This window comes from Chiloscyllium plagiosum, unplaced genomic scaffold (genome assembly GCF_037043375.1).
Source record: "Chiloscyllium plagiosum isolate Xiang-an unplaced genomic scaffold, Cpla_swu_hap1 HiC_scaffold_24, whole genome shotgun sequence".
Classification (NCBI taxonomy): Eukaryota; Metazoa; Chordata; class Chondrichthyes; order Orectolobiformes; family Hemiscylliidae; genus Chiloscyllium; species Chiloscyllium plagiosum.
In genome coordinates this window covers 54119242-54140369 of record NW_028270162.1, presented here as the reverse complement: position 1 = coordinate 54140369, position 21128 = coordinate 54119242, and the positions used below count along the sequence as shown (strand labels likewise).

The following is a 21128-nucleotide window of genomic DNA, read 5'->3' as shown; positions in this document are numbered from 1 at the left end:
AGCAGATAAAGGCAGAATGATGGTCATCCTAGATAAATCTGATTACATCCAAAAAGCACAACAACTATTTGAAGATACCAACACCTACCAAAAGAGGGAGTTTGACTCCACCCCACAGCTCACCAATAGGATAAATAACACTCTAAGGAATCTACAAAAAAACGGACAGATAACCAGAGCTGACCTACAAAGAATGAAACCGGAAAGCAACAACACCCCCAAATTCTATGGATTACCTAAAGTACACAAACCAGACATCCCACTCAGACCCATAGTATCACTACCAGGGACACCATCATACAAACTGGCCAAAGAACTACAACAGAAACTGAAACACCTGGTCAGTGGATCCAAACACTCTATACAATCAACACAGGAATTCTTGGACATCATCAGAAATACACACATAGACAAAGAAGAAACCATGATATCATTCGACGTGACGGCACTGTTCACTTCGATTGACAAAACCCTAGCCAGAGAAACAATAGCCAACCTACTGGACATACAGAACAGAAAACAGGACGCTGAACCTATCAACAAAGACGGCATACTTAAACTACTGGACTTGTGCCTCACAACACACTTCAGATTCAACAACCAGATATATGAACAAATCAACGGAACACCCATGGGATCACCAATCTCGGGACTCATAGCAGAGGCAGTTATGCAAAGGTTAGAACAAACAGTCCTACCACAAATTCAACCCAAACTCTGGGTCAGATATGTCGATGACACGTTTGTAATCATTAAAAACACGGAAATAGAAGAAACACACCGGATCATCAATGCCACACTCACAGGAATCCGATTCACGAGAGAAGAAGAAAAGGATAGCCAACTCCCATTCCTAGACGTGATGGTACAGAGAACACCAGACGGAGAATTCACTACAAGAGTATACAGGAAAGCCACACACACAGACCAAGTCCTAAACTATGAAAGTAACCACCCCAACACACACAAACGAAGCTGCATCAGGACACTATTCAATAGGGCCACAACACACTGCAGTTCACCAGGACTGCAAAAAGAAGAAGAGGAACACCTATACAAGGTATTCGCCAAAAAAGGATACCCGCGCAACTTCATCAGCAGATGCCTAAGAGAAAGACCACGGAACGAGGACATACCACAACCAAAAGGACTAGCCACACTACCATACATCAGGAGCATCTCGGAACTGACAGCCAGACTACTGCGACCCCTAGGACTCATAACGGCACACAAACCAACAGCCACGCTCAGACAACAACTCACCAGAACGAAGGACCCGATACCCAACATGAGCAAGACGAATGTAGTGTACAAAATACCATGCAAGGACTGCACAAAACACTATATAGGACAAACAGGAAGACAGCTAACAATCCGCATACATGAACATCAACTAGCCACGAAACGACACGACCAGCTATCCTTAGTAGCCACACACGCAGACAACAAGCAACATGAATTCGACTGGGACAACACTACTATCATAGGGCAAGCCAGACAGAGAACAGCCAGGGAATTCCTAGAGGCATGGCATTCATCCACAAACTCCATCAACAAACACATCGACCTGGACCCAATATACCAACCACTACAGCGGACAGCTGGAACTGACAACCGGAAGCGGCAGGGACAGACCACTATAAACACCGGAGGAAACATCAAAGAAGCGCTTCGCAGGAGGCTCCCAAGCACTGATGATGTCGCTTAGCCAGGGGACGAAACGTTTGCAACAAAAACTTCCAGCTCGGCGAACAGAACCACAACAACCTTAATGCCTTTTAGAATACCCAACACTTCTTCCCTCCTTGTGCCGACTTGACCTAAAGTAATCAAACAACCATCTATGCCTAACCTCAACGTCCGTCATGTCTCTCTCCTCGTGAATACTGATGCAAAGTACGCATTAAAAATCTCACCCATTTTCTGACTCCACACATAACTTTCCTCCTTTGTCCTTGAGTGGGCCAACCCTTTCTCTGGTTACCCTTTTGCTTCTTATATACAAATAAAAGGCTTTGGGATTTTCCTTAACCCTGTTTGCTAAAGATATTTCATGACCCCTTTTAGCCCTCTTAATTCCTTGTTTCAGATTGGGGTCCTACTTTCCCGATATTCTTCCAAAGCTTCATCTTTTTCAGTCACCTTGACCTTATGAACGCTTCCTTTTTCCTCCTAGCTAGTCTCACAATTTCACCTGTCATCCATAGTTCTCTAATCTTGCCATTTCTGTCCCTCATTTTCCCAGAGACATGTCTGTCCTGCACTCTAATCAAGTTCTCTTTAAAAACCTCCCTCATATCAAATGTGGATTTACCCTCAAACAGCTGCTCCCAATCCACATTCCTCAACTCCTGCTGAATTTTGCTATAGTTGGCCTTCCCCAGTTTTGGACTCTTCCTTTAGGACCACTCTCGTCTTTGTCCGTGTGTATTCTAAAACTTACTGAATTGTGATCACTATTCCCAAAGTAACCCCCTACTGAAACTTCAACCACCTGGCCGGTCTCATTTCCCAACCCCAGGTCCAGTATGGCCACTTCCCAAGTTGGATTATTTACATACTGCTCTATAAAACCCTCCTGGATGCTCCTTACAAATTCTGCTCCATATAGACCACTAACACTAAGTGAATCCAAGTCAATGTTGGGAAAATTTAAAATCTCCCATCACCACCATCCTGTTGCTCCTACATAGAACATAGAAAAATACAGCGCAGTACAGGCCCTTTGGCCCTCGATGTTACGCCGATCCAAGCCCACCTAACCTACACTAGCCCACTATCCTCCATATGCCTATCCAATGCCCGTTTAAATGCCCATAAAGAGGGAGAGTCCACCACCGCTACTGGCAGGGCATTCCATGAACTCACGACTAGCTGAGTAAAGAATCTACCCCTAACATCTGTCCTATACCTACCACCCCTTAATTTAAAGCTATTCCCCCTCGTAATAGCTGACTCCATACGTGGAAAAAGGTTCTCATGGTCAACCCTATCTAAGCCCCTAATCATCTTGTACACCTCTATCAAGTCACCCCTAAACCTTCTTTTCTCCAATGAAAACAGCCCCAAGTGCCTCAGCCTTTCCTCATACGATCTTCCTACCATACCAGGCAACATCCTGGTAAACCTCCTCTGCACCCGTTCCAGTGCCTCCACATCCTTCCTATAGTATGGCGACCAAAACTGCACAGAATACTCCAGATGTGGCTGCACCAGAGTCTTATACATCTTTTCATAATCTGTTTACATATTTGTACCTCTCCCTCACGCTCACTGTTGGGAGGCTTGTAGTACAGCCCCAACATTGTTACCGCAGCCTTCCTATTTCTGACCATATTGCCTCACTGCTTGAGTCCTCCATAGTGCCCTCCTTCAGTACAGCTGTGATACCCTCTCTCACCAGTAATGCAGCTCCTCCACCACTCTTACCTCCCTCTCTATTCTGCCTGAAGCATCTATGTCCTGGGATATTTAATTGCCAATCTTGCCCTTGCCTCAACCAAGTCTCAGTAAGAGCAGTAACATCATACTCCCAGGTACTAACCCAAGCACTTAAATTAATCTGCCTTACGTACAACACTTCTCGCATTAAAACAAATGCATCTTAGACCACCTGTCCCTTTACGTTCATCATCTGCTCCCTCCCTACTCTTCCCCTAGTTCCTTACAGGCTTTAGTTACTACCTCTTTACTGTCCACTAGCCACTTCCCATCCCCCTGCCACATTAGTTTAAATCCTTCCCAACAGCGTTAATAAAAGCACCCTCAAGGACATTGGTTCCAGTCCTGCCCAGAAGTAGACCATCCGATTTGTAATAGTCCCACCTCCAACAGAGCAAGTCCTAAAGTTCCAAAAATCTGAACCCCTCCCTCCACCATCTCTCAAGCCATTCATTCATCCTGCCTATTCTTTCATTTCTACTCTGACTAGCACGTGGCTCTGGCGGCAGTCCTTAGATTATTACCTCTGGGGTCCTACTTTTTAACTTGGCTTCTAACTTCCTAAATTCTGTTGTCGGATCTCATCCCGTTTATTACCTATATCATTGGTGACTATATGCACCACAACAGCTGGCTGTTCACCCTCCCCCTTCAGAATATACTGCAGCCAATCTGAAACATTCCTGATCCGTGCACCTGGGAGGCAACATGCCATTCAGGAGTCTTGTTTTCGACCACAGAGCCGCCTATCTACTCCCCTTACAATTGAATCCTCTATGACTATAGTCCTTCCACTCTTTTTCCTGCTCTTCTGAACAGCAGAGCCAACCATGGTGCCATGAACCTGGCTACTGCTACCTTCCCTTGGCGAGCTACCTCCCCCAATAATAATATCCAAAACGATATACCTGTTTTTGGAGGGAGATTTTTCTTCACTGGCCTCCTGCTCTTGCATGCCTTTTGGTCACCCATTCTCTTTCTCCCTCAGTAGTCCTAATCTGCAGTGGGACTGATTCACTAAACTTGCTATCCACGACCTCCTTAGAATCGCGGACGCTCCAAAGTGCTCCATCCGCAGCTTCAGAGCTGTCATGCAGTCTAATGAGAGGTGCGGCTGGACACACTTCCTGCATGTGAAGGAGCCAGGGACGTCAGCCGCATCCCTGAGCTCCCACATTGAGCAAGAGCAACATGACATAGATCTGGGATCTCCTGCATTTTCATTCTTGAGCTTAACTTAGTCAACTATAATATCAAATAATAGATAAATGAAATAAATGTTTTTCTTTTAAACCAATCACACTACTTCTCAGCACACGATAAAAAAGAATAAGAGAAGCCTTACCTTATCAACACACTACAGAGTTTAGTAGGTTAGACCTGTACTTATTGGAGTTTGGAAAAATGAGAAGTCACCTTACTGAAGTACATGAGATTCTTAGGGGACTTGAACGGGTAGATGTGGAGAGATTGTATTCCTTTTCGGGAGAGTCTAGTCTCTCAATCATGGGTCACCCAGTCAGAACAGAGATGAGGAGGAATGCAGAGGCTGTATCGTAAAGTGTATTCAAGGCTGTGATAGTTAGAATTTTAATCAGTAAGGGAATCAAGGATTTTGGGGAAAAGTCAGGCAAAAGCAGTTGAGGATTTTCAGACTAGCAATGATCTCACTGAATGGCGGGGCAGACCCATTGCCAAATTATCTATTTCTGCTCCTACATCTTATGGTCTTAAATAATTTTTCTGCTTCTGATATTAATATATCAGACCTTCATTTTTTAGATGGAGTGTCGCTAATGTAACTCAACCATTGAATCATTAGTGATTCCCCAATCATTCCAGTGCAGCTCCCACTAGTTATGTAATATCTTAGATTCTCATTATTGCACACTTGCACCAATTTGCCATCTTACTACTACCAGTTTGCTCCAGGAAATTTTGTAACAAGTCTCATCAGTTCTTCAGCTTCTGTCAGTGATTAATCGACAACTGATTAATCAGAATTATTGTCCATGTTTTAATTTCCTGTCCAGTATTTTAAGTTGTGCTGATTTTTACATACTGGTGCCCTGCTTGGAATGCTGTTGATATTGATATTATCATTTTAATCCTTGTTATAGATTTCAGAAATTGAAAATAATGCGTTTCTGGGTTATGAATAGCTCTAGAGGTTCAAACCAACAAAATGTCGTTTATTCTGAATCTCTTTGTTCACACCAGATCAGCAACTGTGCTGGGGATTCCATGGTTCTGGACTGGGACAGAGTTAGAGTATTTGACCGGGAAGTTGCACAGATGTATCTGAATATGACAAAGTCCACAACAGATACAAAGGTAAACAAGGGAAAAACTATAGATCATTAATCAAGAGGGACTGGTTTAGTTTGGGTTTATGTTCAGCATGGATTGTTTGGACTGATCGGTCTGTTTCCATGCTATAGGACTCTATGACTCTCTAAATCTGCAAATGAAAAGCTGTTACCAGTAAAAGTGATTTGTTGTAAAAACTTTTACTTTGAGAAAAATACTTGCCTTTTCAATCAGTTTTGATTTGTGTGTGATTTATTGTCTCCAGTTACCTTCTGAAGTGGCCTAAAAATAACAGTTGTAGCCAACTGCCTAGAATTATGGACGAAAGTGGTCCAAAGAGAAGGCATACTACTTTAGCAATTAAGAATAAACTTTTGCCTTGGCAGTGATACACATTCTGAGAATGAAAATGATTCAATACATAGGAAGAAAATAAATTGCGGAATACACCACAGGTTTGCCTCATTGCCTGGATTGAAAAAGAGTACACAATCTGTAGAACAGGGAGAATCTCTTAAGCAATCCAGATGTGAAGGGGTGAAAAGCAAGTATATGGTGAAGGGGGCAGGAGAAAGAAAAGAGATTGGACAGCTGTAGCTGGTTAAAAAGTGAGAGAATTATTTCAGTTTAAAAGTGAAAATGGTAGATGCAAGATTCTACAACTTACAGAATCGAAGGTACTTTTGTACCAGGAGGAAGGCCAGTACCTCAGTGATCCTTACACAAATAGTAAGCCTTCCGAATGTAATTTCAAAGAGTTCCTTCTATTTGTAGATTGTTTTCCTCAGTCAATTTTTGGACTTCTGATTTACTAAGTGAATGCTGTTCTCTGTGTCATGTAGCTGCTTGTGGAAGAAAGCTGCTACCTTAATATAGAGGCTTTCTTAACATCATAAGTGTCTTGTAACTGGATTTGTATGTTAATTTTTGTTACAGGTGGAATCTGTGAGTAAAAAGGAAAAGGTGAAGCAGAGACCACAGGCTCTGAACACCGTGGAGATGCTGCGTGTGGCCAGCTCTGCCCTGGGTATGCTTGTGTTATGCCCATCCTTAACTAATTATTGCCTCGGGATGAGTTGGATTTCTTAGCTGCTTAAAGTATGTTGCTGCAAAAAAGACACATTTTGACAATTTTTGTCTTGCACCCAGAACAATGTGCAAGAATAGCAATTCAAGGGAAAGCCAGCATTTACAGAACAACCTGGGTTACCCGAACATCAATTATCCAAATTTTGGATTATTCGAAAAAGATCTCAACATCCCGAAGATTGAGATCGGAAACTGGACTCTCTACCTGCAGAAACTCTCTTTCCAAGACAGAATAGCCACCAGGGAACTCAGCAACTCCTCTCTTGCTCTGCCTCTGTCATTTATTTTCTTTTATCCTTTTTTTCTGCTTCTCTTTTTAAAATATAAAATGATTGAGATAAACTTAACAGTACAGGACATGGTTGACTAGCTCCTGCAACAGGTTTCCAGAGGTGGGTGGAACTGTTGTGAGAGGATCCAGAGATAAACTGTGTTGCACCCACTGTGTGCCTTACCTACCTGGGTCCGAGGTGGTCTCGGAGTCTAGCTGAAAAGGTTGGAGACGGTGGTTTGGTATACACCTGAGGGTGGTTTTCCCACTGGCTAAATTGTCTGGTGCAAGTTTTTAAATATTAAATTAATTCAACCTCCTGTTCATTTTAACTTCATTTAAGATATTTACCCAATTCTGACCAGTTATCCGAACAATCAGTTATCCAAACTAAATACTCCCCACCCGTCTCATTCAGATATTCGAGGTTGTTCTGTATACTGCATGATTCATTGGCAAGTGAACTCGGTAGAGGCGTTTCTGTAGAGAATTTACAAATTAATGTTGATTTACATATAATAGTCAGTTTTTCTCGAAATTTTAAACCAGATGACTCCGATCAGGGTATTGCTGTGAGAAATGACCCAACAAATGCCTGTGACCTATTTTGTTGAGTTGAAACAGGTGAGGTGTGTGTACACGTTCTTTCTGTCTACAGAGAGCAGGGCCTGATGTATTAATAGATGTAGCTTCCAGTAGACGTGAGTGTGCCACACTGTAAACTGATTAATACTGCGAAACTATTTGGCATTGTAATTCTTCCCACATTGAATATTTTCCAGCAAGTATTGTCCAATTACTAACATGATTCATGTTTGCAATGGAACAGTCAAATGAGCTCCTTTTCTTCAATGTCCAAGTTGAGAAGTTGGCCAGAGAGTTCTCTACTACTGTCTGCCACAAACCGATTCTCACTGGCAAATATATACATTGGGATTCCTACAGTGCATGCACCTTAAAGTTGGCTTTTTCTTAAACCTTGTAAGTTGAGCTTGAGCCATTTATCCACCTAGCAAATTTGATACCGATAAAGGCACAGTAGAAGCATTCACATCACCCAAATTCAGGAAATGCCCTAAGACAGTCACTTTTGGACCTAAAAAGTGTCCAGTCTGCCATGGATTAAGACATCTTGTTTGTTTGAGCAAAAGGCGAAACTAATATTTTATGCTGCCACGGTACAGTTGGAATATGAGTGATGTCTTCAGCACTAAGAGTATGCTGCTATCAAGTTGAAGAGATGTTTGGCCCATCGCACAAATGAGTAAAGTGGTATAAAAATTTCCATGCCAAAGATTTGAAAATTGTATAAAACAGTATATGCCTTTAGCTGTTCCTAACAAGCAAGGTACTGGCCCGACTCAACCAGCCAAACAGCATGGTATCTGATGTCAGATGTGGTTCCACAATTAGATAACATTTGTTGGATAATCCTGAGCATGCAAAGAATTGTGCTGACAATAAATTTAGAGTTGAGATTTGGGGTCAGTTTGTGGCACACCTGCATGTATTGAAAGCTACATTTATTGATACACAAGACCTTGTTCTTTGAAGACATAACATGTACACACACTGTGCCTGGTTCATTTCAACCAAATGTGTGACAGATATTCAGTTAGTTTTTCAGCAATATTCTGACCAATCAGAATCAACTCGTGTAGTATAAAATATAAACAAAATCTGGCAGTTTACTGCTGATCATCACTAGTTGTTGCATTCTTCATGGAAATGCCTCTACCAATTAGAGTCCATTTGCCAACCAATCAGCACTCTACTCTCCTAGAATATGTGTTTCGTCCCCCTTGAATTACTATTCTCGTGAATTGTCCTGATAAAAAAATGTTCTTGTCCGCAGGCTCAAGTTTTGTACTGCCAAATATTGGGCGGCTCAGTGGCTAACTCTGCTGCCTCATAGCGCCAGGGACCCAGGTTTGATTCCATCCTTGGGTGACTGTTTGGACTTTGCACATCCTCCAGCTGCTCCAGTTTTCTCCCAAAATCGAAAGAGTTGCAGGTTATGTGAATAGGAATATGTAGGTTAGGTGGATTAGCCATGGGAAATGTAGGGTTACAGGGATGGGGTATTGGGGTGGGTGTAGATGGGATGTTCTTTGGAGGGGGCAATATGGGCTCTATGGGCTGAATGGCCTGCTCCCATTTTGTAGGGATCCTATGATTGTATTTATGAAAAGTATTTTAATGCTGCAAATTATACAGTTTCCTTTTGTCTTTTTATAAAAACAAATGTATTAATGTTTGTTATGATAACATTTTAGAGCTGACCATTCTGAGCTGCGGCTCTAAAGGCACAGGCTTCCAAATCATCTAATCTTGGACTTCAGAACAGTTAGTCATACGTTTTGCATAATACTCCTCCTGTATTCTAAGCAGTGTGAATTGCGTGCTGCATAATGATCAGTTCTGCGCTTGGGCCTGTGCCTACTTGGGTTCAAGCTTCCTAAACTGATTTCACATGGGACTGTTATGGATAGCAGACAGAGATACAGCAGGTAAGGATCTACCATGTAACAGGATTATAATTCCTAGTTCACATGGTGAATTCTAATGCTGACTGAAAACTGCTACATTGAGCACATTTGTGTTCATTATAGCCACTGTGCTGGGTATTGCCAAAGCAGTGCAGAGTGTGGCTATAGAGGTGGGGTGCGATGTTATTCCAGTTTCAGTAACTGTGAAAGTAAATAAGTAAATTCTGAAAGTCTTCAAAACTTGAAAGACAGCCCCAGAACGTCACTGTATTTTACAGGTTAATATTATAGACTACAGCAAATCCCCTCAAAACATATGTAAAACATAGCCTATACCCTGACTTTTATCTTAATTAAAGGCAAGAGTAAGGTGCTGCATTCCAGTTGTGTTTCGATTGGTGAAACTACTAGGCTTTAAGCAAAACCCACTTTATTCTTACACCACAGATAAAATATACACCAAAGAAGAATTGGCGTTACTTTAATTCTGTCAAAATACTTAACAAAATAATATATATTTTAACTACTACTCATCAACTGTTCCAATAGAGCAGCATCCCATAAACACAGTCTTGGCACAGGCAAATTCAGCAAAACAGATTTCCTTCACTTGCTGTCTCCAGTCCAGGAGAAGGAACACTGACAAATCTAGCAGCAGAGAGAGAGCTCAAGCTTTTTGCAACAGCAGAACGAGACAACTATCTAGCAGCTTCAACTCCAAAAACCCCAACTTCACCACTGAAAGCAAAACTAAAGCCCTGGCTCTGTGTGAGCCTGACTCCACCCAATCATGCTTCTTTAGTTTAATTTTTTTTAAAAAACCCAAAGCTATTTGCTCTACTTTCCATGGAGAAAACACCTCGACACCAAGTTTATAACATCTGTCTTCAAGAGAAACAGGCCAATCAAATCCCTCTTAAAGATACGTTTCGTATACTAAGTTTTTCAATTCTGATCAGCTATGTTCCATAGAAAGTAGACAGGATTTTCCGATTAACATTCATTGTTTTTGCGACATTCTGGGAGTGGTAGTGGTAGAAAATGTGGTTGGGAGACTTCAAAATCTGGAATTTTCTGCAAGAAATGATGTTGCCTCTGAAATCTACTTCATTGAACATATTTACTGTTGTTAATATTTTAGTCACCTGGGTGTCAAGAATGCTAGTAATTGGCCAGGACATGTAAGTCACTTTAATTTGGAAATAAAAAATACAGAAGAAGTTGCGCTTCTTAATTTTCCCTACTCACCTTTCTGATTGTATATGTCTCTGCCTCTTATTTCCAGTTCTGCAGAAGGATCACCACTCAAACTGCAAACTTCTCTGTTCTCTCCAGCAATACTGACAGTTGTTTTTTCAACATTTCTTCTCTTTGTTTCAGATTTCACTGCTGCTAGTGAGTGTTATCAAAGTAGCTGAATGGAACTAATATGTTGCCTAACATATGATGAACAGCTGAGGATTCTGGGCTTGTATTCATTAGAGTTTAGAAAGTTGAGGGGAGATCTAATAGAAACTTACAAGATAATGCTTAGCTTAGAAAGGGTGGACGCTGGGAAATTATTTCCGTCAGGCGGGGATACGAGGACTCGTGGGCACAGCCTTAGAATTAGAGAGGGTCAATTTAGAACAGGAATGAGGAGACATTTCTTCAGCCAGAGAGTGGTGGGCCTGTGGAATTCATTGCCACGGAACGCAGTAGAGGCCGGGACGTTAAATGTCTTCAAGGCAGAAATTGGTAAATTCTTAATCTTACAAGGAATTAAGGGATACATGGAGAGTGCAGGTAAGTGGTGTTGAAATGCCCATCAGTCATGATTGAATGGTGGAGTGGACTCAATGGGCCGAATGGCCTTACTTCCACTCCTGTTTCTTATGGTGTTTTGGAGCTATAGCCATTCGTTTTAACGGTGCCAAACCATTGCATGATTGTTTAATTATTTGTAGGCAAAGATCATCTCTGGCTCTGAAGAAGAGTCATTGGACCTGAAATTATAACTCTGATTTCTCTCCACAGATACTGTCAGACCTGCTGAGTTTTTTCAGCAATTTGTTTTTGTTTTTGTTTCTGATTTCCAGCATATGCAGTTCTTTCGGTTTTTGTTTAGTAATGACCTCTCATGTTCTGCAACAAATCAAGTCTTTAGTTCACATTTCTGTTTTCTAGATTGTAGAGGTGGTAAAAGGTGAATCTGTATGCTCTCACTCCACCTATTCAAAGGCCCTTCAATCACTGAACAATGCAGAACAGTAAATTGCTATATAGATATAAAGGTGAATATCTAGAATGTGCTTTTTTTCCCAAAGATTATCTTAGAATACCACAGTTATATAGAATGAAGAAAATGATGGATTGCTTTGTGTGAATAGGGATGGGCCCACAACATGCTATGCAAATAGCTGAGAAACTCTACACCCAAGGCTACATTAGCTACCCTCGAACAGAGACCACCCAATATCCAGAAAACTTCGATCTCAAAGGAACTCTTCGACAACAAGTGAACAGCCCCTACTGGAGTGAAATGGTTGGTAAATGAGTGACCTTTGTTTAAAGGAGTTGCTTCAGTTGTAGGGGAAATTAGAAAACCCAGATTAAAGGAGGAGGTAACAGTGCAGGTTAGCAAGGTGGCAGATAATTACTGGACAATAAAGGTGAGAGACAGAACAGATGAATGTCTTTATGCACCAAGGAATTATAAAAAAGTAGGAAAATTTACTTGTTGAACAAATCTAAAAGCTTTGTATCTAAATGCACAAAGCATTCAAAACAAAATTAATGAATTAAAGATGTAAATCAAAACAAACGGGTACGATTTGATAACAATTCCTGAAACATGGTTACAAGGAGACCAGAGTCGAGAACGTGGTGCTGGAAAAGTACAGCAGGTCAGGCAGCATCTGAGGAGCAGGAGAATTGACATTTCGAGCATAAGCCCTGGGAATTGAATATCTAAGAGTACTTAGCATTTTGGAAAGATAGAATGAAAGGAAAAGGAGGTGGTATAGCTTTGCTGGTGAAGGAAGGGATCAGTGCTATAATGAGAAATGACGGGAGCTTAAGATGTGGAGTCAGTCTGGGTAGAAATAAGAAATAGCAAAGGGAAGACTTACTTGTTAAGAGTAACCTATAGGTCCCCAAACAGTAGTTCTGCAATGGGGCACAGTATAAATCAAGAAATATTAGAGGCTTGCAAGAAAGGTACGGCAATAATCATGGGTGATTTTAATATGCATCGAGATTGGAAGAATCAAGCTGGCAAAGGTAATCTGGAGACAGAGTTCATTGAATGTATTAGAGATTGGTTTCACAACATACTGTTGCAACAAACAATCAGGGAGCCAGCTACTCTAAACTTGATATTGTGTAAAGAGAAGAGATTAATTGATTACATCATAGTTAAGGATCCTCTTGGGAGTAGTGACCATTGTATGATAGAATCTAAAATTCAGTTTGGATTTGAGAAAGTGGAGTCTCACAATAGTGTTCTGCAATTAAACAAAGGAAATTACATAGGCCTGAGAACAGATTTGGCCTGAGTAAATTGGGCAGGAAGGCTAAATGGTAAGACAGCTGATGAGCAGTGACATGTTTAAGGAGCTATTCAATTCCTCACAACTAAAATATCTCCCAGTGAGAAAGAAAGATCGTAAGGTGGGTAAAAAAAAATCCATGGCTAACCAAGGAAGTCAAGGGCAATATGAAAGTCAAAAACTAAGGTATACCATGTTGCAAAGCGCAGTGGCAGGCTAGAAGAATGGGAAACTTTCAAACACAAGCAAAGAAATACTAAAAAATTAATAAAAAGATCTAAGGTCAATTACAAAAGGAAACCCAGCACAAAATATCAAAATGGATAGCAAAAGCTCCTGTAGGTACATAAAGGGTAAGAGAGTCGCTAAGATGAATGTGGGTCCCTTGGAAGATGAAACCGGAGAGTTAATAGTAGGAGACACTGAAATGGCAGAAATGCTAAATCAATACTTTGCCTCAATTTTAAAGTGGAGGACAATAGTACCATTCCTATTGGAATGGACAAGTCAGAGGCTATAGAAAAGGTACAACTTAGAACCATCAACATTGATAGGGAAAAGGTACTCAGCAAAATATTAGGATTGAAGGCAGACAAGTCCCCTGATGGTCGACATCCGAGGGTGTCAAAGGAAGTAGCAGTGGAGATAGTGGATCCATTCAGTACAATGTTCCAAAATTCGCTGGACACTGAAAAAGTACTAACGTAACGCTCTTATTTAAAAAGTGAGGGAGGCAAAATGTGGGAAATTACAGATCAGCTAGTTTAATATGTGTTGTTGGAAAAGTGTTAAAATCAATTATTCAGGAAGCAACATCAGGACATTTTGGAAAAACAAAACACTATCCATCAGAGTCAGCTTGGTTTTATGAAATGGAAATCATGTTTGACTAATTTGCTAGAGTTCTTCAAAGTTGTAACAAGCAAAGTGGATAATGGGGATCCTGTAGATGTAGTTTATCTGGATCTTCGGTATGGTCGGCAAGGTGGCTCAATGGTTAGCACGGCTGCCTCACAGAGCCAGGGACCTGGGTTCAGTTCCATTCTCAGGCCACAATCTGTGTGGAGTTAGCACATTGTGCATGGGTTTCCTCCGGGTGCTCCTGTTTCCTCCCACAATCCAAGCTGTGCAGATCAGGTGAATTGGCCATGCTAAATTGCCCAGAGTATTAGGTGCATTAGTCAGGGGTAAATATAGGGGAATGGGTCTGGGTGGACTAATCTTTGGAGGGTCGGTGAGGACTTGTTGGGCCAAATGGCCTATTTCCACACTGTAGGGAATCTAATCTTCAAAAAAAAATTGATAAGATGCCACGCAAAAGCTGAATTCACAAGGTTGGATCATATGGGATTAGGAATAATTTATTATCTTGCATAGATGACTGGCTGATTGGCAGAAGACAGAGAATCAGGATTTTTTTTTTCTAGATGGCAAAATGTAACTAATATGGTGCCACAGGTTTTGGTCCTTGGACCCCAACTATTTAAAATCTACATTAACAACTTGGATACAGGGATAGAAGGCTCTAAACCCAAATTTGTGGATGACACAAAACTAGGAGGATTGGTAAATTGCAATAAGGAAATAAGAGGCCTTACAAATGGATATAGATAGGTTAGGAGAGTTGGCCAAATGTGGCAGATGGAGTTTAACTTGGATAGTTGCGAGGTCGTGCATTTTGGTTGAAAAAAATGGGAAGGTGAGCTATTCTCTAACTGGGGAGAGACTTTGGTGTGCTCCAGTGCAGAGGGATCTGGGTGTCGTTGTTCATGAGTCACAGAAAACTAGCATGTGGGTACAGCAATTAATAAAGAAAGTGAATGGAATGTTGGCTTTTGCAGCTAGAGGAATAGAATATAATGGTAAGGAAGTATTGTTGCAACTGTACAAGGCATTAGAGAGACCGCATTTGGAGTATTGTGTACAGTTTTGGTCCCCTTATTTGAGGAAAGATGTAGTGGCATTGGAAGAGTTCAAACGAGATTCACTAGATTGATCCCAGAGATGACGGGTTTGTCGTATGGAAGAAATTGAACAGCTTAGGCCTATACTCTCTGGAATTTAGAAGAATGAGGGTAGATCAAGTTGAGGTTTTCAATATGATAAAAGTATGGATAAAATAGGCATGGAGTGGTTGCTTCCTCATGTGGGGCAAATTTAAAACAGTTGAGGAGAAACTCCTCCTCCCAAAGGATTGTGAATCTGTGGAATTCGCTACCTCAAAGTGCGGTGGATACCATGACAGTGAATAAGTTTAAGGAGAAGTTAGACAGATTTTTTAATTGGTAATGGGTTGAAGGGATATGGGGAGAAGGCAGGAAAATGGGTGTGAGGAGCATATCAGCTATGATTGAATGGTGGAGCAGTCTTGATAGGCCAGATGGCCTTATTCTGCTCTTATATCTTCTGAACTTCAGTTTCAAATGTTTTAATATCCAATAGGAGACTGTTGGCACATTTATCTCAGATATTGTCACTTGTTGCTTGGGGGGGGTAACTATTCTCTTGAAAAGTTTGAACCCTTTAAGATTTTCAACAAGTCACAGAGGAACTGCATAATCCAGATGGCAAACTATAAGAGCAGTAGCATGTGTTTGTAGATAATGGAGAAGGAGACATTGCAATGTGTGATTCACTACCCAGATTTAAATGATGTTTCAATGATTGGGCCCGTTCGCTGATAGAATGGACAACTGACTAGAGCACTGTAGTGATAAGTTTCCAAAAGTCAAAGTAGCCATCTCTGTCTGTTCACTGCTACCACTTCAGCAGTGTATTCTTTTTCCTGTCTCTGACTTTTCTTCTAGTTTGCCAAGGTACTGCACATAAATTATATCATTTGTTCTCTGTAACTCGATCACAGTCTTTATTAGTTTACCAGATTATGTTGACAGAAAACTAGTTAAGGGAGAAGGTATGATTTATTTGACAATGATGCTTGGTTATATTATTTTTGTAGGTGAAGGCATTACTCACTGAAGGCATCACTCGTCCTCGAAAAGGTCAGGACGTTGGCGACCATCCTCCTATCACTCCCATGCGATCTGCCACAGAAGCTGAATTAGGTACGTCTTAATAGCTTTGTCATGGCAGAATTGTCCAAAATATATCCCTTGTGAATCATAAAGCCTTGATAATATTTATGCCTAGCTGTGAGTTATTTGTGGAACTTTCTTGTTCACGTAATTCTCTGAGTTAAATTTCACAAGTTTGAAGGGTTGGATAGGACTACTGTTGGTGATGTTGCATCATTGGTGGAAATGGGGGGCAGACAATGACATAGTGGTATTATTGTCGTAATCCAGAGACCCAAGTAATGTTCTGGGGACTTGGAACCCAGGACATCCATGTCAGATCATGGAATTTTAATTCAATAACAATCTGGAATTAAAAGTCTAATGGTGACCATAAAACTATTGTTGATTGTTGGGAAACAATCTTGTTCACTCATGCCCTTTAGATTAGGAAACTGCTGTCCTTACCTGATCTGGCCTCGATGTGACTCCAGACAAACAACAATATGGATGATTCTCAATTGCCTTCTTAAATGACCAAAGATATATTCAGTTGTGGCTCTTTGGTTTACATCTAACTGACTCATGGTGTGCAAAAGCATGGATAGTCCTGTTCTGTGGAAAATGAAGTATCAGATGATGCTATGTGGTCAATGTGGTTTCTTTGAATTCTTAATAAAAGAATTGTTAATAGAACTGTTGTATCCCTGATCCTAGCTGAAGGTCTCTATGGTATATAAAAGAAGTGAAATCTCTTAACATGAACCAGTTTCTTTCCCCACCCTTCCCCTAACATACATGATAAATAGTCTTACTTTGCAGGAGTTATTTTCAAAAATCACTAATTGCAGGAGTTTGCAAACATTGAAATGTGGTTGTATCACATTTGCACAATTAATTTTTTCTTAGCATCTTTTTGTTCTGCAGTAAAAACATGACCATCTGCAAGTTCTCCTCCAAGCTACTTACCATCCCAACTTGGAAATTTATCGCCAGTCCTGCAGTGTTTCTGGGTTAAAATCCTGGAATATCCCTTCTTAATGGCATTGAGAGTCTATGGATAACACATGGACTGCAGTGATTCAAAAAGGCACCTCCCCACCTCCAACACAAGGGCAACTGGGATGGGAACTAGATGCTAATCCAGCCAAGCTACTTATGTTGTGAAATCGGTGCATCCACAGAAAGCAATAAAAAATATAAACTTGTATTGTAAAGTATATTGGCTGTGCTGAAATAAATGCAAAGTGTGGGAGAAATTCCGTTCTGGCAGCATGTGTAGAGAGAGAAACCAAGTTAATGTTTCCATTTCAATGACTCTACTTCAGTTTCTCCAGCACTTTCTGTTTATCTTTCAGATCTGCTGTATTTTGCTTTTAATTTGCTTGTACTGAGTTAGCTGGTCTTTAACTGAAGTGATGATATAGATGTACGCAGCATTCAGGTTTAGAGGAAAGATTAGCATCAATTCCTACTCCTTATTGTTACCTGGAGCCTTCTGTGGGAAATGCAATTAAACATTGGAAGGGTCAAAATCTCAAAATTGTGGGAGGAAATGGAAGGAGAATTGTGCAGTCAAATTAGAACGATGAATAAGAATAGAAAAATTACTGTTCTGTGAAATAGTCAAAATCCAATTAATCAATTGGGACAAGGGGAAAGAAATGGAATCCCACAGGTTTCTGTCCTCAAGCAGTATGCCAACAGCCTCTAAAATAGTGAATATTATTTGCTCTGGTTTAGAGTAATGAATGAACTAAGTAGATGAGCTATACGTGGGGGTGAGCACCTTGAGTGTAATAATCACTATACAGGTTTGAATTTCAATTGTGAAATTAAATTTAAGGATCAAAACTAAAAACCAGATTGGATTAGGGCAGACTTTAGAAAGTAGAGTGAGCTAGATGAAGTAAAATAGAAGGAGGTTATGCTTAGAGAGATTGCAAATGTATACAGTAAAAATATTCAGGTAAAGAAATGAGGCGACTGTCAGTTTTGGGATACTATAAATAAATAGAGTTTAAAAAACAATTAAAATCCACCAGACCAGCCTGTATGAGCACCTGCAAAGGCTAAAATTGAATTGGTAGTCACAAAAATTCAAGTTTCTTCCTGCTTCTACTTGTTCCCATAGATTCTAACCATTGATTAAGATACAGTTAGAATCATTGAATCCCCACAGTGCAGAACAAGACTATTCAGCCAAACGAGTCTGCACTGACCCTCCAAACAGCATCCAACCCAGACCCCTACCCTATCCCCATAACTGCATATTTACCATGCCTAATCCACCTAGCCTACACACCCCTGGATCCTAACTGGCCCATTCCTTTTATTATTCTTTACTTATAAGCCTGTACAAGATTTTGGTATTCCCCTTTATATTAGCTGTCAGTCTCTTTTCATATATTTCTTTGTTTGACTCATCTATTTTTAACTTCCACTCTGAACAATTTATATTCAGCCAGGTCCTCACTTGTATTTTCCACCTAACCGTTCTGCATTTGGCCTCTTCTGCATCCCACCAGGTTTCCCTAGAGTCCTCTTTGAAAATCATATTCTAGCAGAATTTCAGTGGAATGTAAACTAAGCACTCACTTCTTTGCAGTAGGGCATTGCTGATTTCATTAAGGTCTTAGGAGTTTCACACCTCTACTCCCTTCAACGGCATAGCGATGGCATGGTGGCTTGGTGGTTAGCACTCCTACTTCACAGTGCAAGGAACCCAGATTCCAGCCTTAAGTGACTGTCTGTGTAGAGCTTGCACATTCTCCCCATTTCTTTGTGTGTGTTTCCACTTTGGACTCTGGTTTCCTCCCACAGTCTAAAGATTTGCAGGTTAGGTGGATTGAGCAAGCTAAATTACCCTGTAGTGTCCAGGGATGTGCAGACTCAGCTGATGCTGGTCAGAGGGTCTGTGCAGACTGAGTGGCCTCTTTCTGCATTGTATGGAGTGTATGATTCTGTGATTAAAGTCAGTGGAATAAATTAAGTCAGGCAGGAACTGTGGTCTCAGTTTATCAAATAGACTTGGTTTAATCTTAATTCTCCCTACCTCCAATGTCATCCTTATGGGAGTTGAAATTGACTGCAGTGTTAGTAAGTATCGGGCAATTTGTTTTCGTAGAAAATGAAAATCCAATGACTGTTCTTTGAATGGAACAAGGCCCAGTGCTGTTGAAGAGCAGAGCCATTTGAGTTACAGGTTCATAAAAAGTTAAAGGCAGAGTTTTAGATTGATAGGATTGTATTAAAAAAGAAATCTAGTCAAGTGGTTTGGAATATAAAATCTGAAAGTAATTATGAACCCTTACAAACCTTTAGTTATTATACTATGACTACAGAAAAGATAACTAGGTTTCAGAAGGGCTAAATTGCAAATTTGTCATGATGCTGCCACCTCTCAGGAACTGAAAGGCATTGTTGCTAAGTTTGCAGATGATAGAAAGAAAGGCTAGACAGGCTAGAAGGGTAAGCAAAGAGGTGGCAGATGAAATACAGTGCGGGAGAGTGTAAGGGTATGCACTTTGGTTGGAAAAATAGAGGCATAGACTACTTTCTAAATGGGGGGAAAGCTTTGGAAATGTGAAGTACAAGGGGATTTAAGAGACCTCGTTCAAGATTCTCTTAAGGTTAACATTTGGAAGCTAGCAGTTTGGAAGGCAAATGTAGTGTTAGCATTCATTTTGAGAAGGCTAAAATATAACTGCAGGGATGTCCAGCTGAGGCTGTACAAGGCTCTGGTTAGTCTGCATATGAAATATTGAGAATAGTTTTATACCCCAGATTCCCTTAGACTCTTAGACTCCCAGATCTATTCTGCATGCATCTCCATACCCATAACAAAGGTTGCGCTGGCTTTGGAATGGGTCCAGGGAATGAATCCAGAAATGACGGACTTGTCATATGAGGAGTGGTTGAGGATTCTTAAGTCTGTATTTGATGGCGTTTGGAAAGATGGGGAGAGGGGGTCTTAAACTTGTATGTAGAAATCTAATGCTAGCGAGTTTTGATAAGATTTGTAACTGAGGTTGAGGTTCTGGATGTAGGTTTGCTCGCTGAGCTGGAAGGTTCGTTTTCAGACATTTCGTCACCAAACTAGGTAACATCATCAGTGAGCCTTCGGATGAAGCACTGATGGCATGAACCGCTTTCTATTTATGGACATCTTCTAGGCACAAAAAGACATGACCCACTCTCACTGTATCCTTACATGCAGATGAGGAAGGACACTACTTTGACTGGGACAACACCTCCATCCTAGGACCGGCCAAACAATAAACGCACAGGAGTTCCTAGAAGCATGGTATTCCAACCGGAACTCTATCAACAAACTTTGACTTGGATCCCATTTACTACTCCCTGAGAAAAAGAACAGGAAATGACGCTGCCACAGGAAATGATGTCACCATAGGAAATGACGTCACCAACCCAAGGAAACCTGAACACATAAATAGAAAGTGAGCCATGCCACCAGTGCTTTATCTAGAGGCTCACTGATGATGTTATCTAGTATGGTGATGAAACGTCTGAAAATGAACCTTCCAACTCAGCGAGCAAACGTCCATCTGAAATCTAGTGCTGTTGGAAGAGTTCTGAGACTTTGATGCAGTAACACTGAAAGAGCAGTGATACAGGTCCACTCGGGTTTGTGAGAGACTTGGAGGAGAGCTTGCTGCTGATGGTGTCCCAATGCATCTTTTTCTTTTAAGTGGTAATATGAATCGTGGTATTGGTGAGTGCCTAAGTGAGTATTATTCTTTATTGACTGTGTCAGGCAGTTCTTTGACTAGTCTGTAGGGCAGTTCTCTTAACTTTGGCAGAAATCCTCTCACATTAGGATGTTAAGGATTTTACAAGAAATGACTGACCTTTGTCATGTTTGAATAGAATGCCCAGACTGTGTAAGTCCATCTGGTTTTGCTCTTATTAAAGGTGTTTGTATTGGTTTTATACAGTTTTAATACACCAGCTGCTCGGCCAC

General features: G+C 40.9%; 1 protein-coding gene across 2 annotated transcripts in view; it reads left to right on the top strand.

Moving 5' to 3' along the window:
• The window catches only part of top3b (DNA topoisomerase III beta), a 78073-nt gene that overhangs the window by 31084 nt on the left and 25861 nt on the right, over nucleotides 1-21128 (top strand). For both annotated transcript variants that reach the window (XM_088000187.1, XM_043716084.2), the window contains exons 7-10: nucleotides 5662-5775; nucleotides 6688-6778; nucleotides 11970-12124; nucleotides 16090-16195. In XM_088000187.1, the coding sequence (XP_087856313.1) occupies nucleotides 5662-5775; nucleotides 6688-6778; nucleotides 11970-12124; nucleotides 16090-16195 (466 nt within the window). The remainder of the gene's footprint in view (nucleotides 1-5661; nucleotides 5776-6687; nucleotides 6779-11969; nucleotides 12125-16089; nucleotides 16196-21128) is intronic.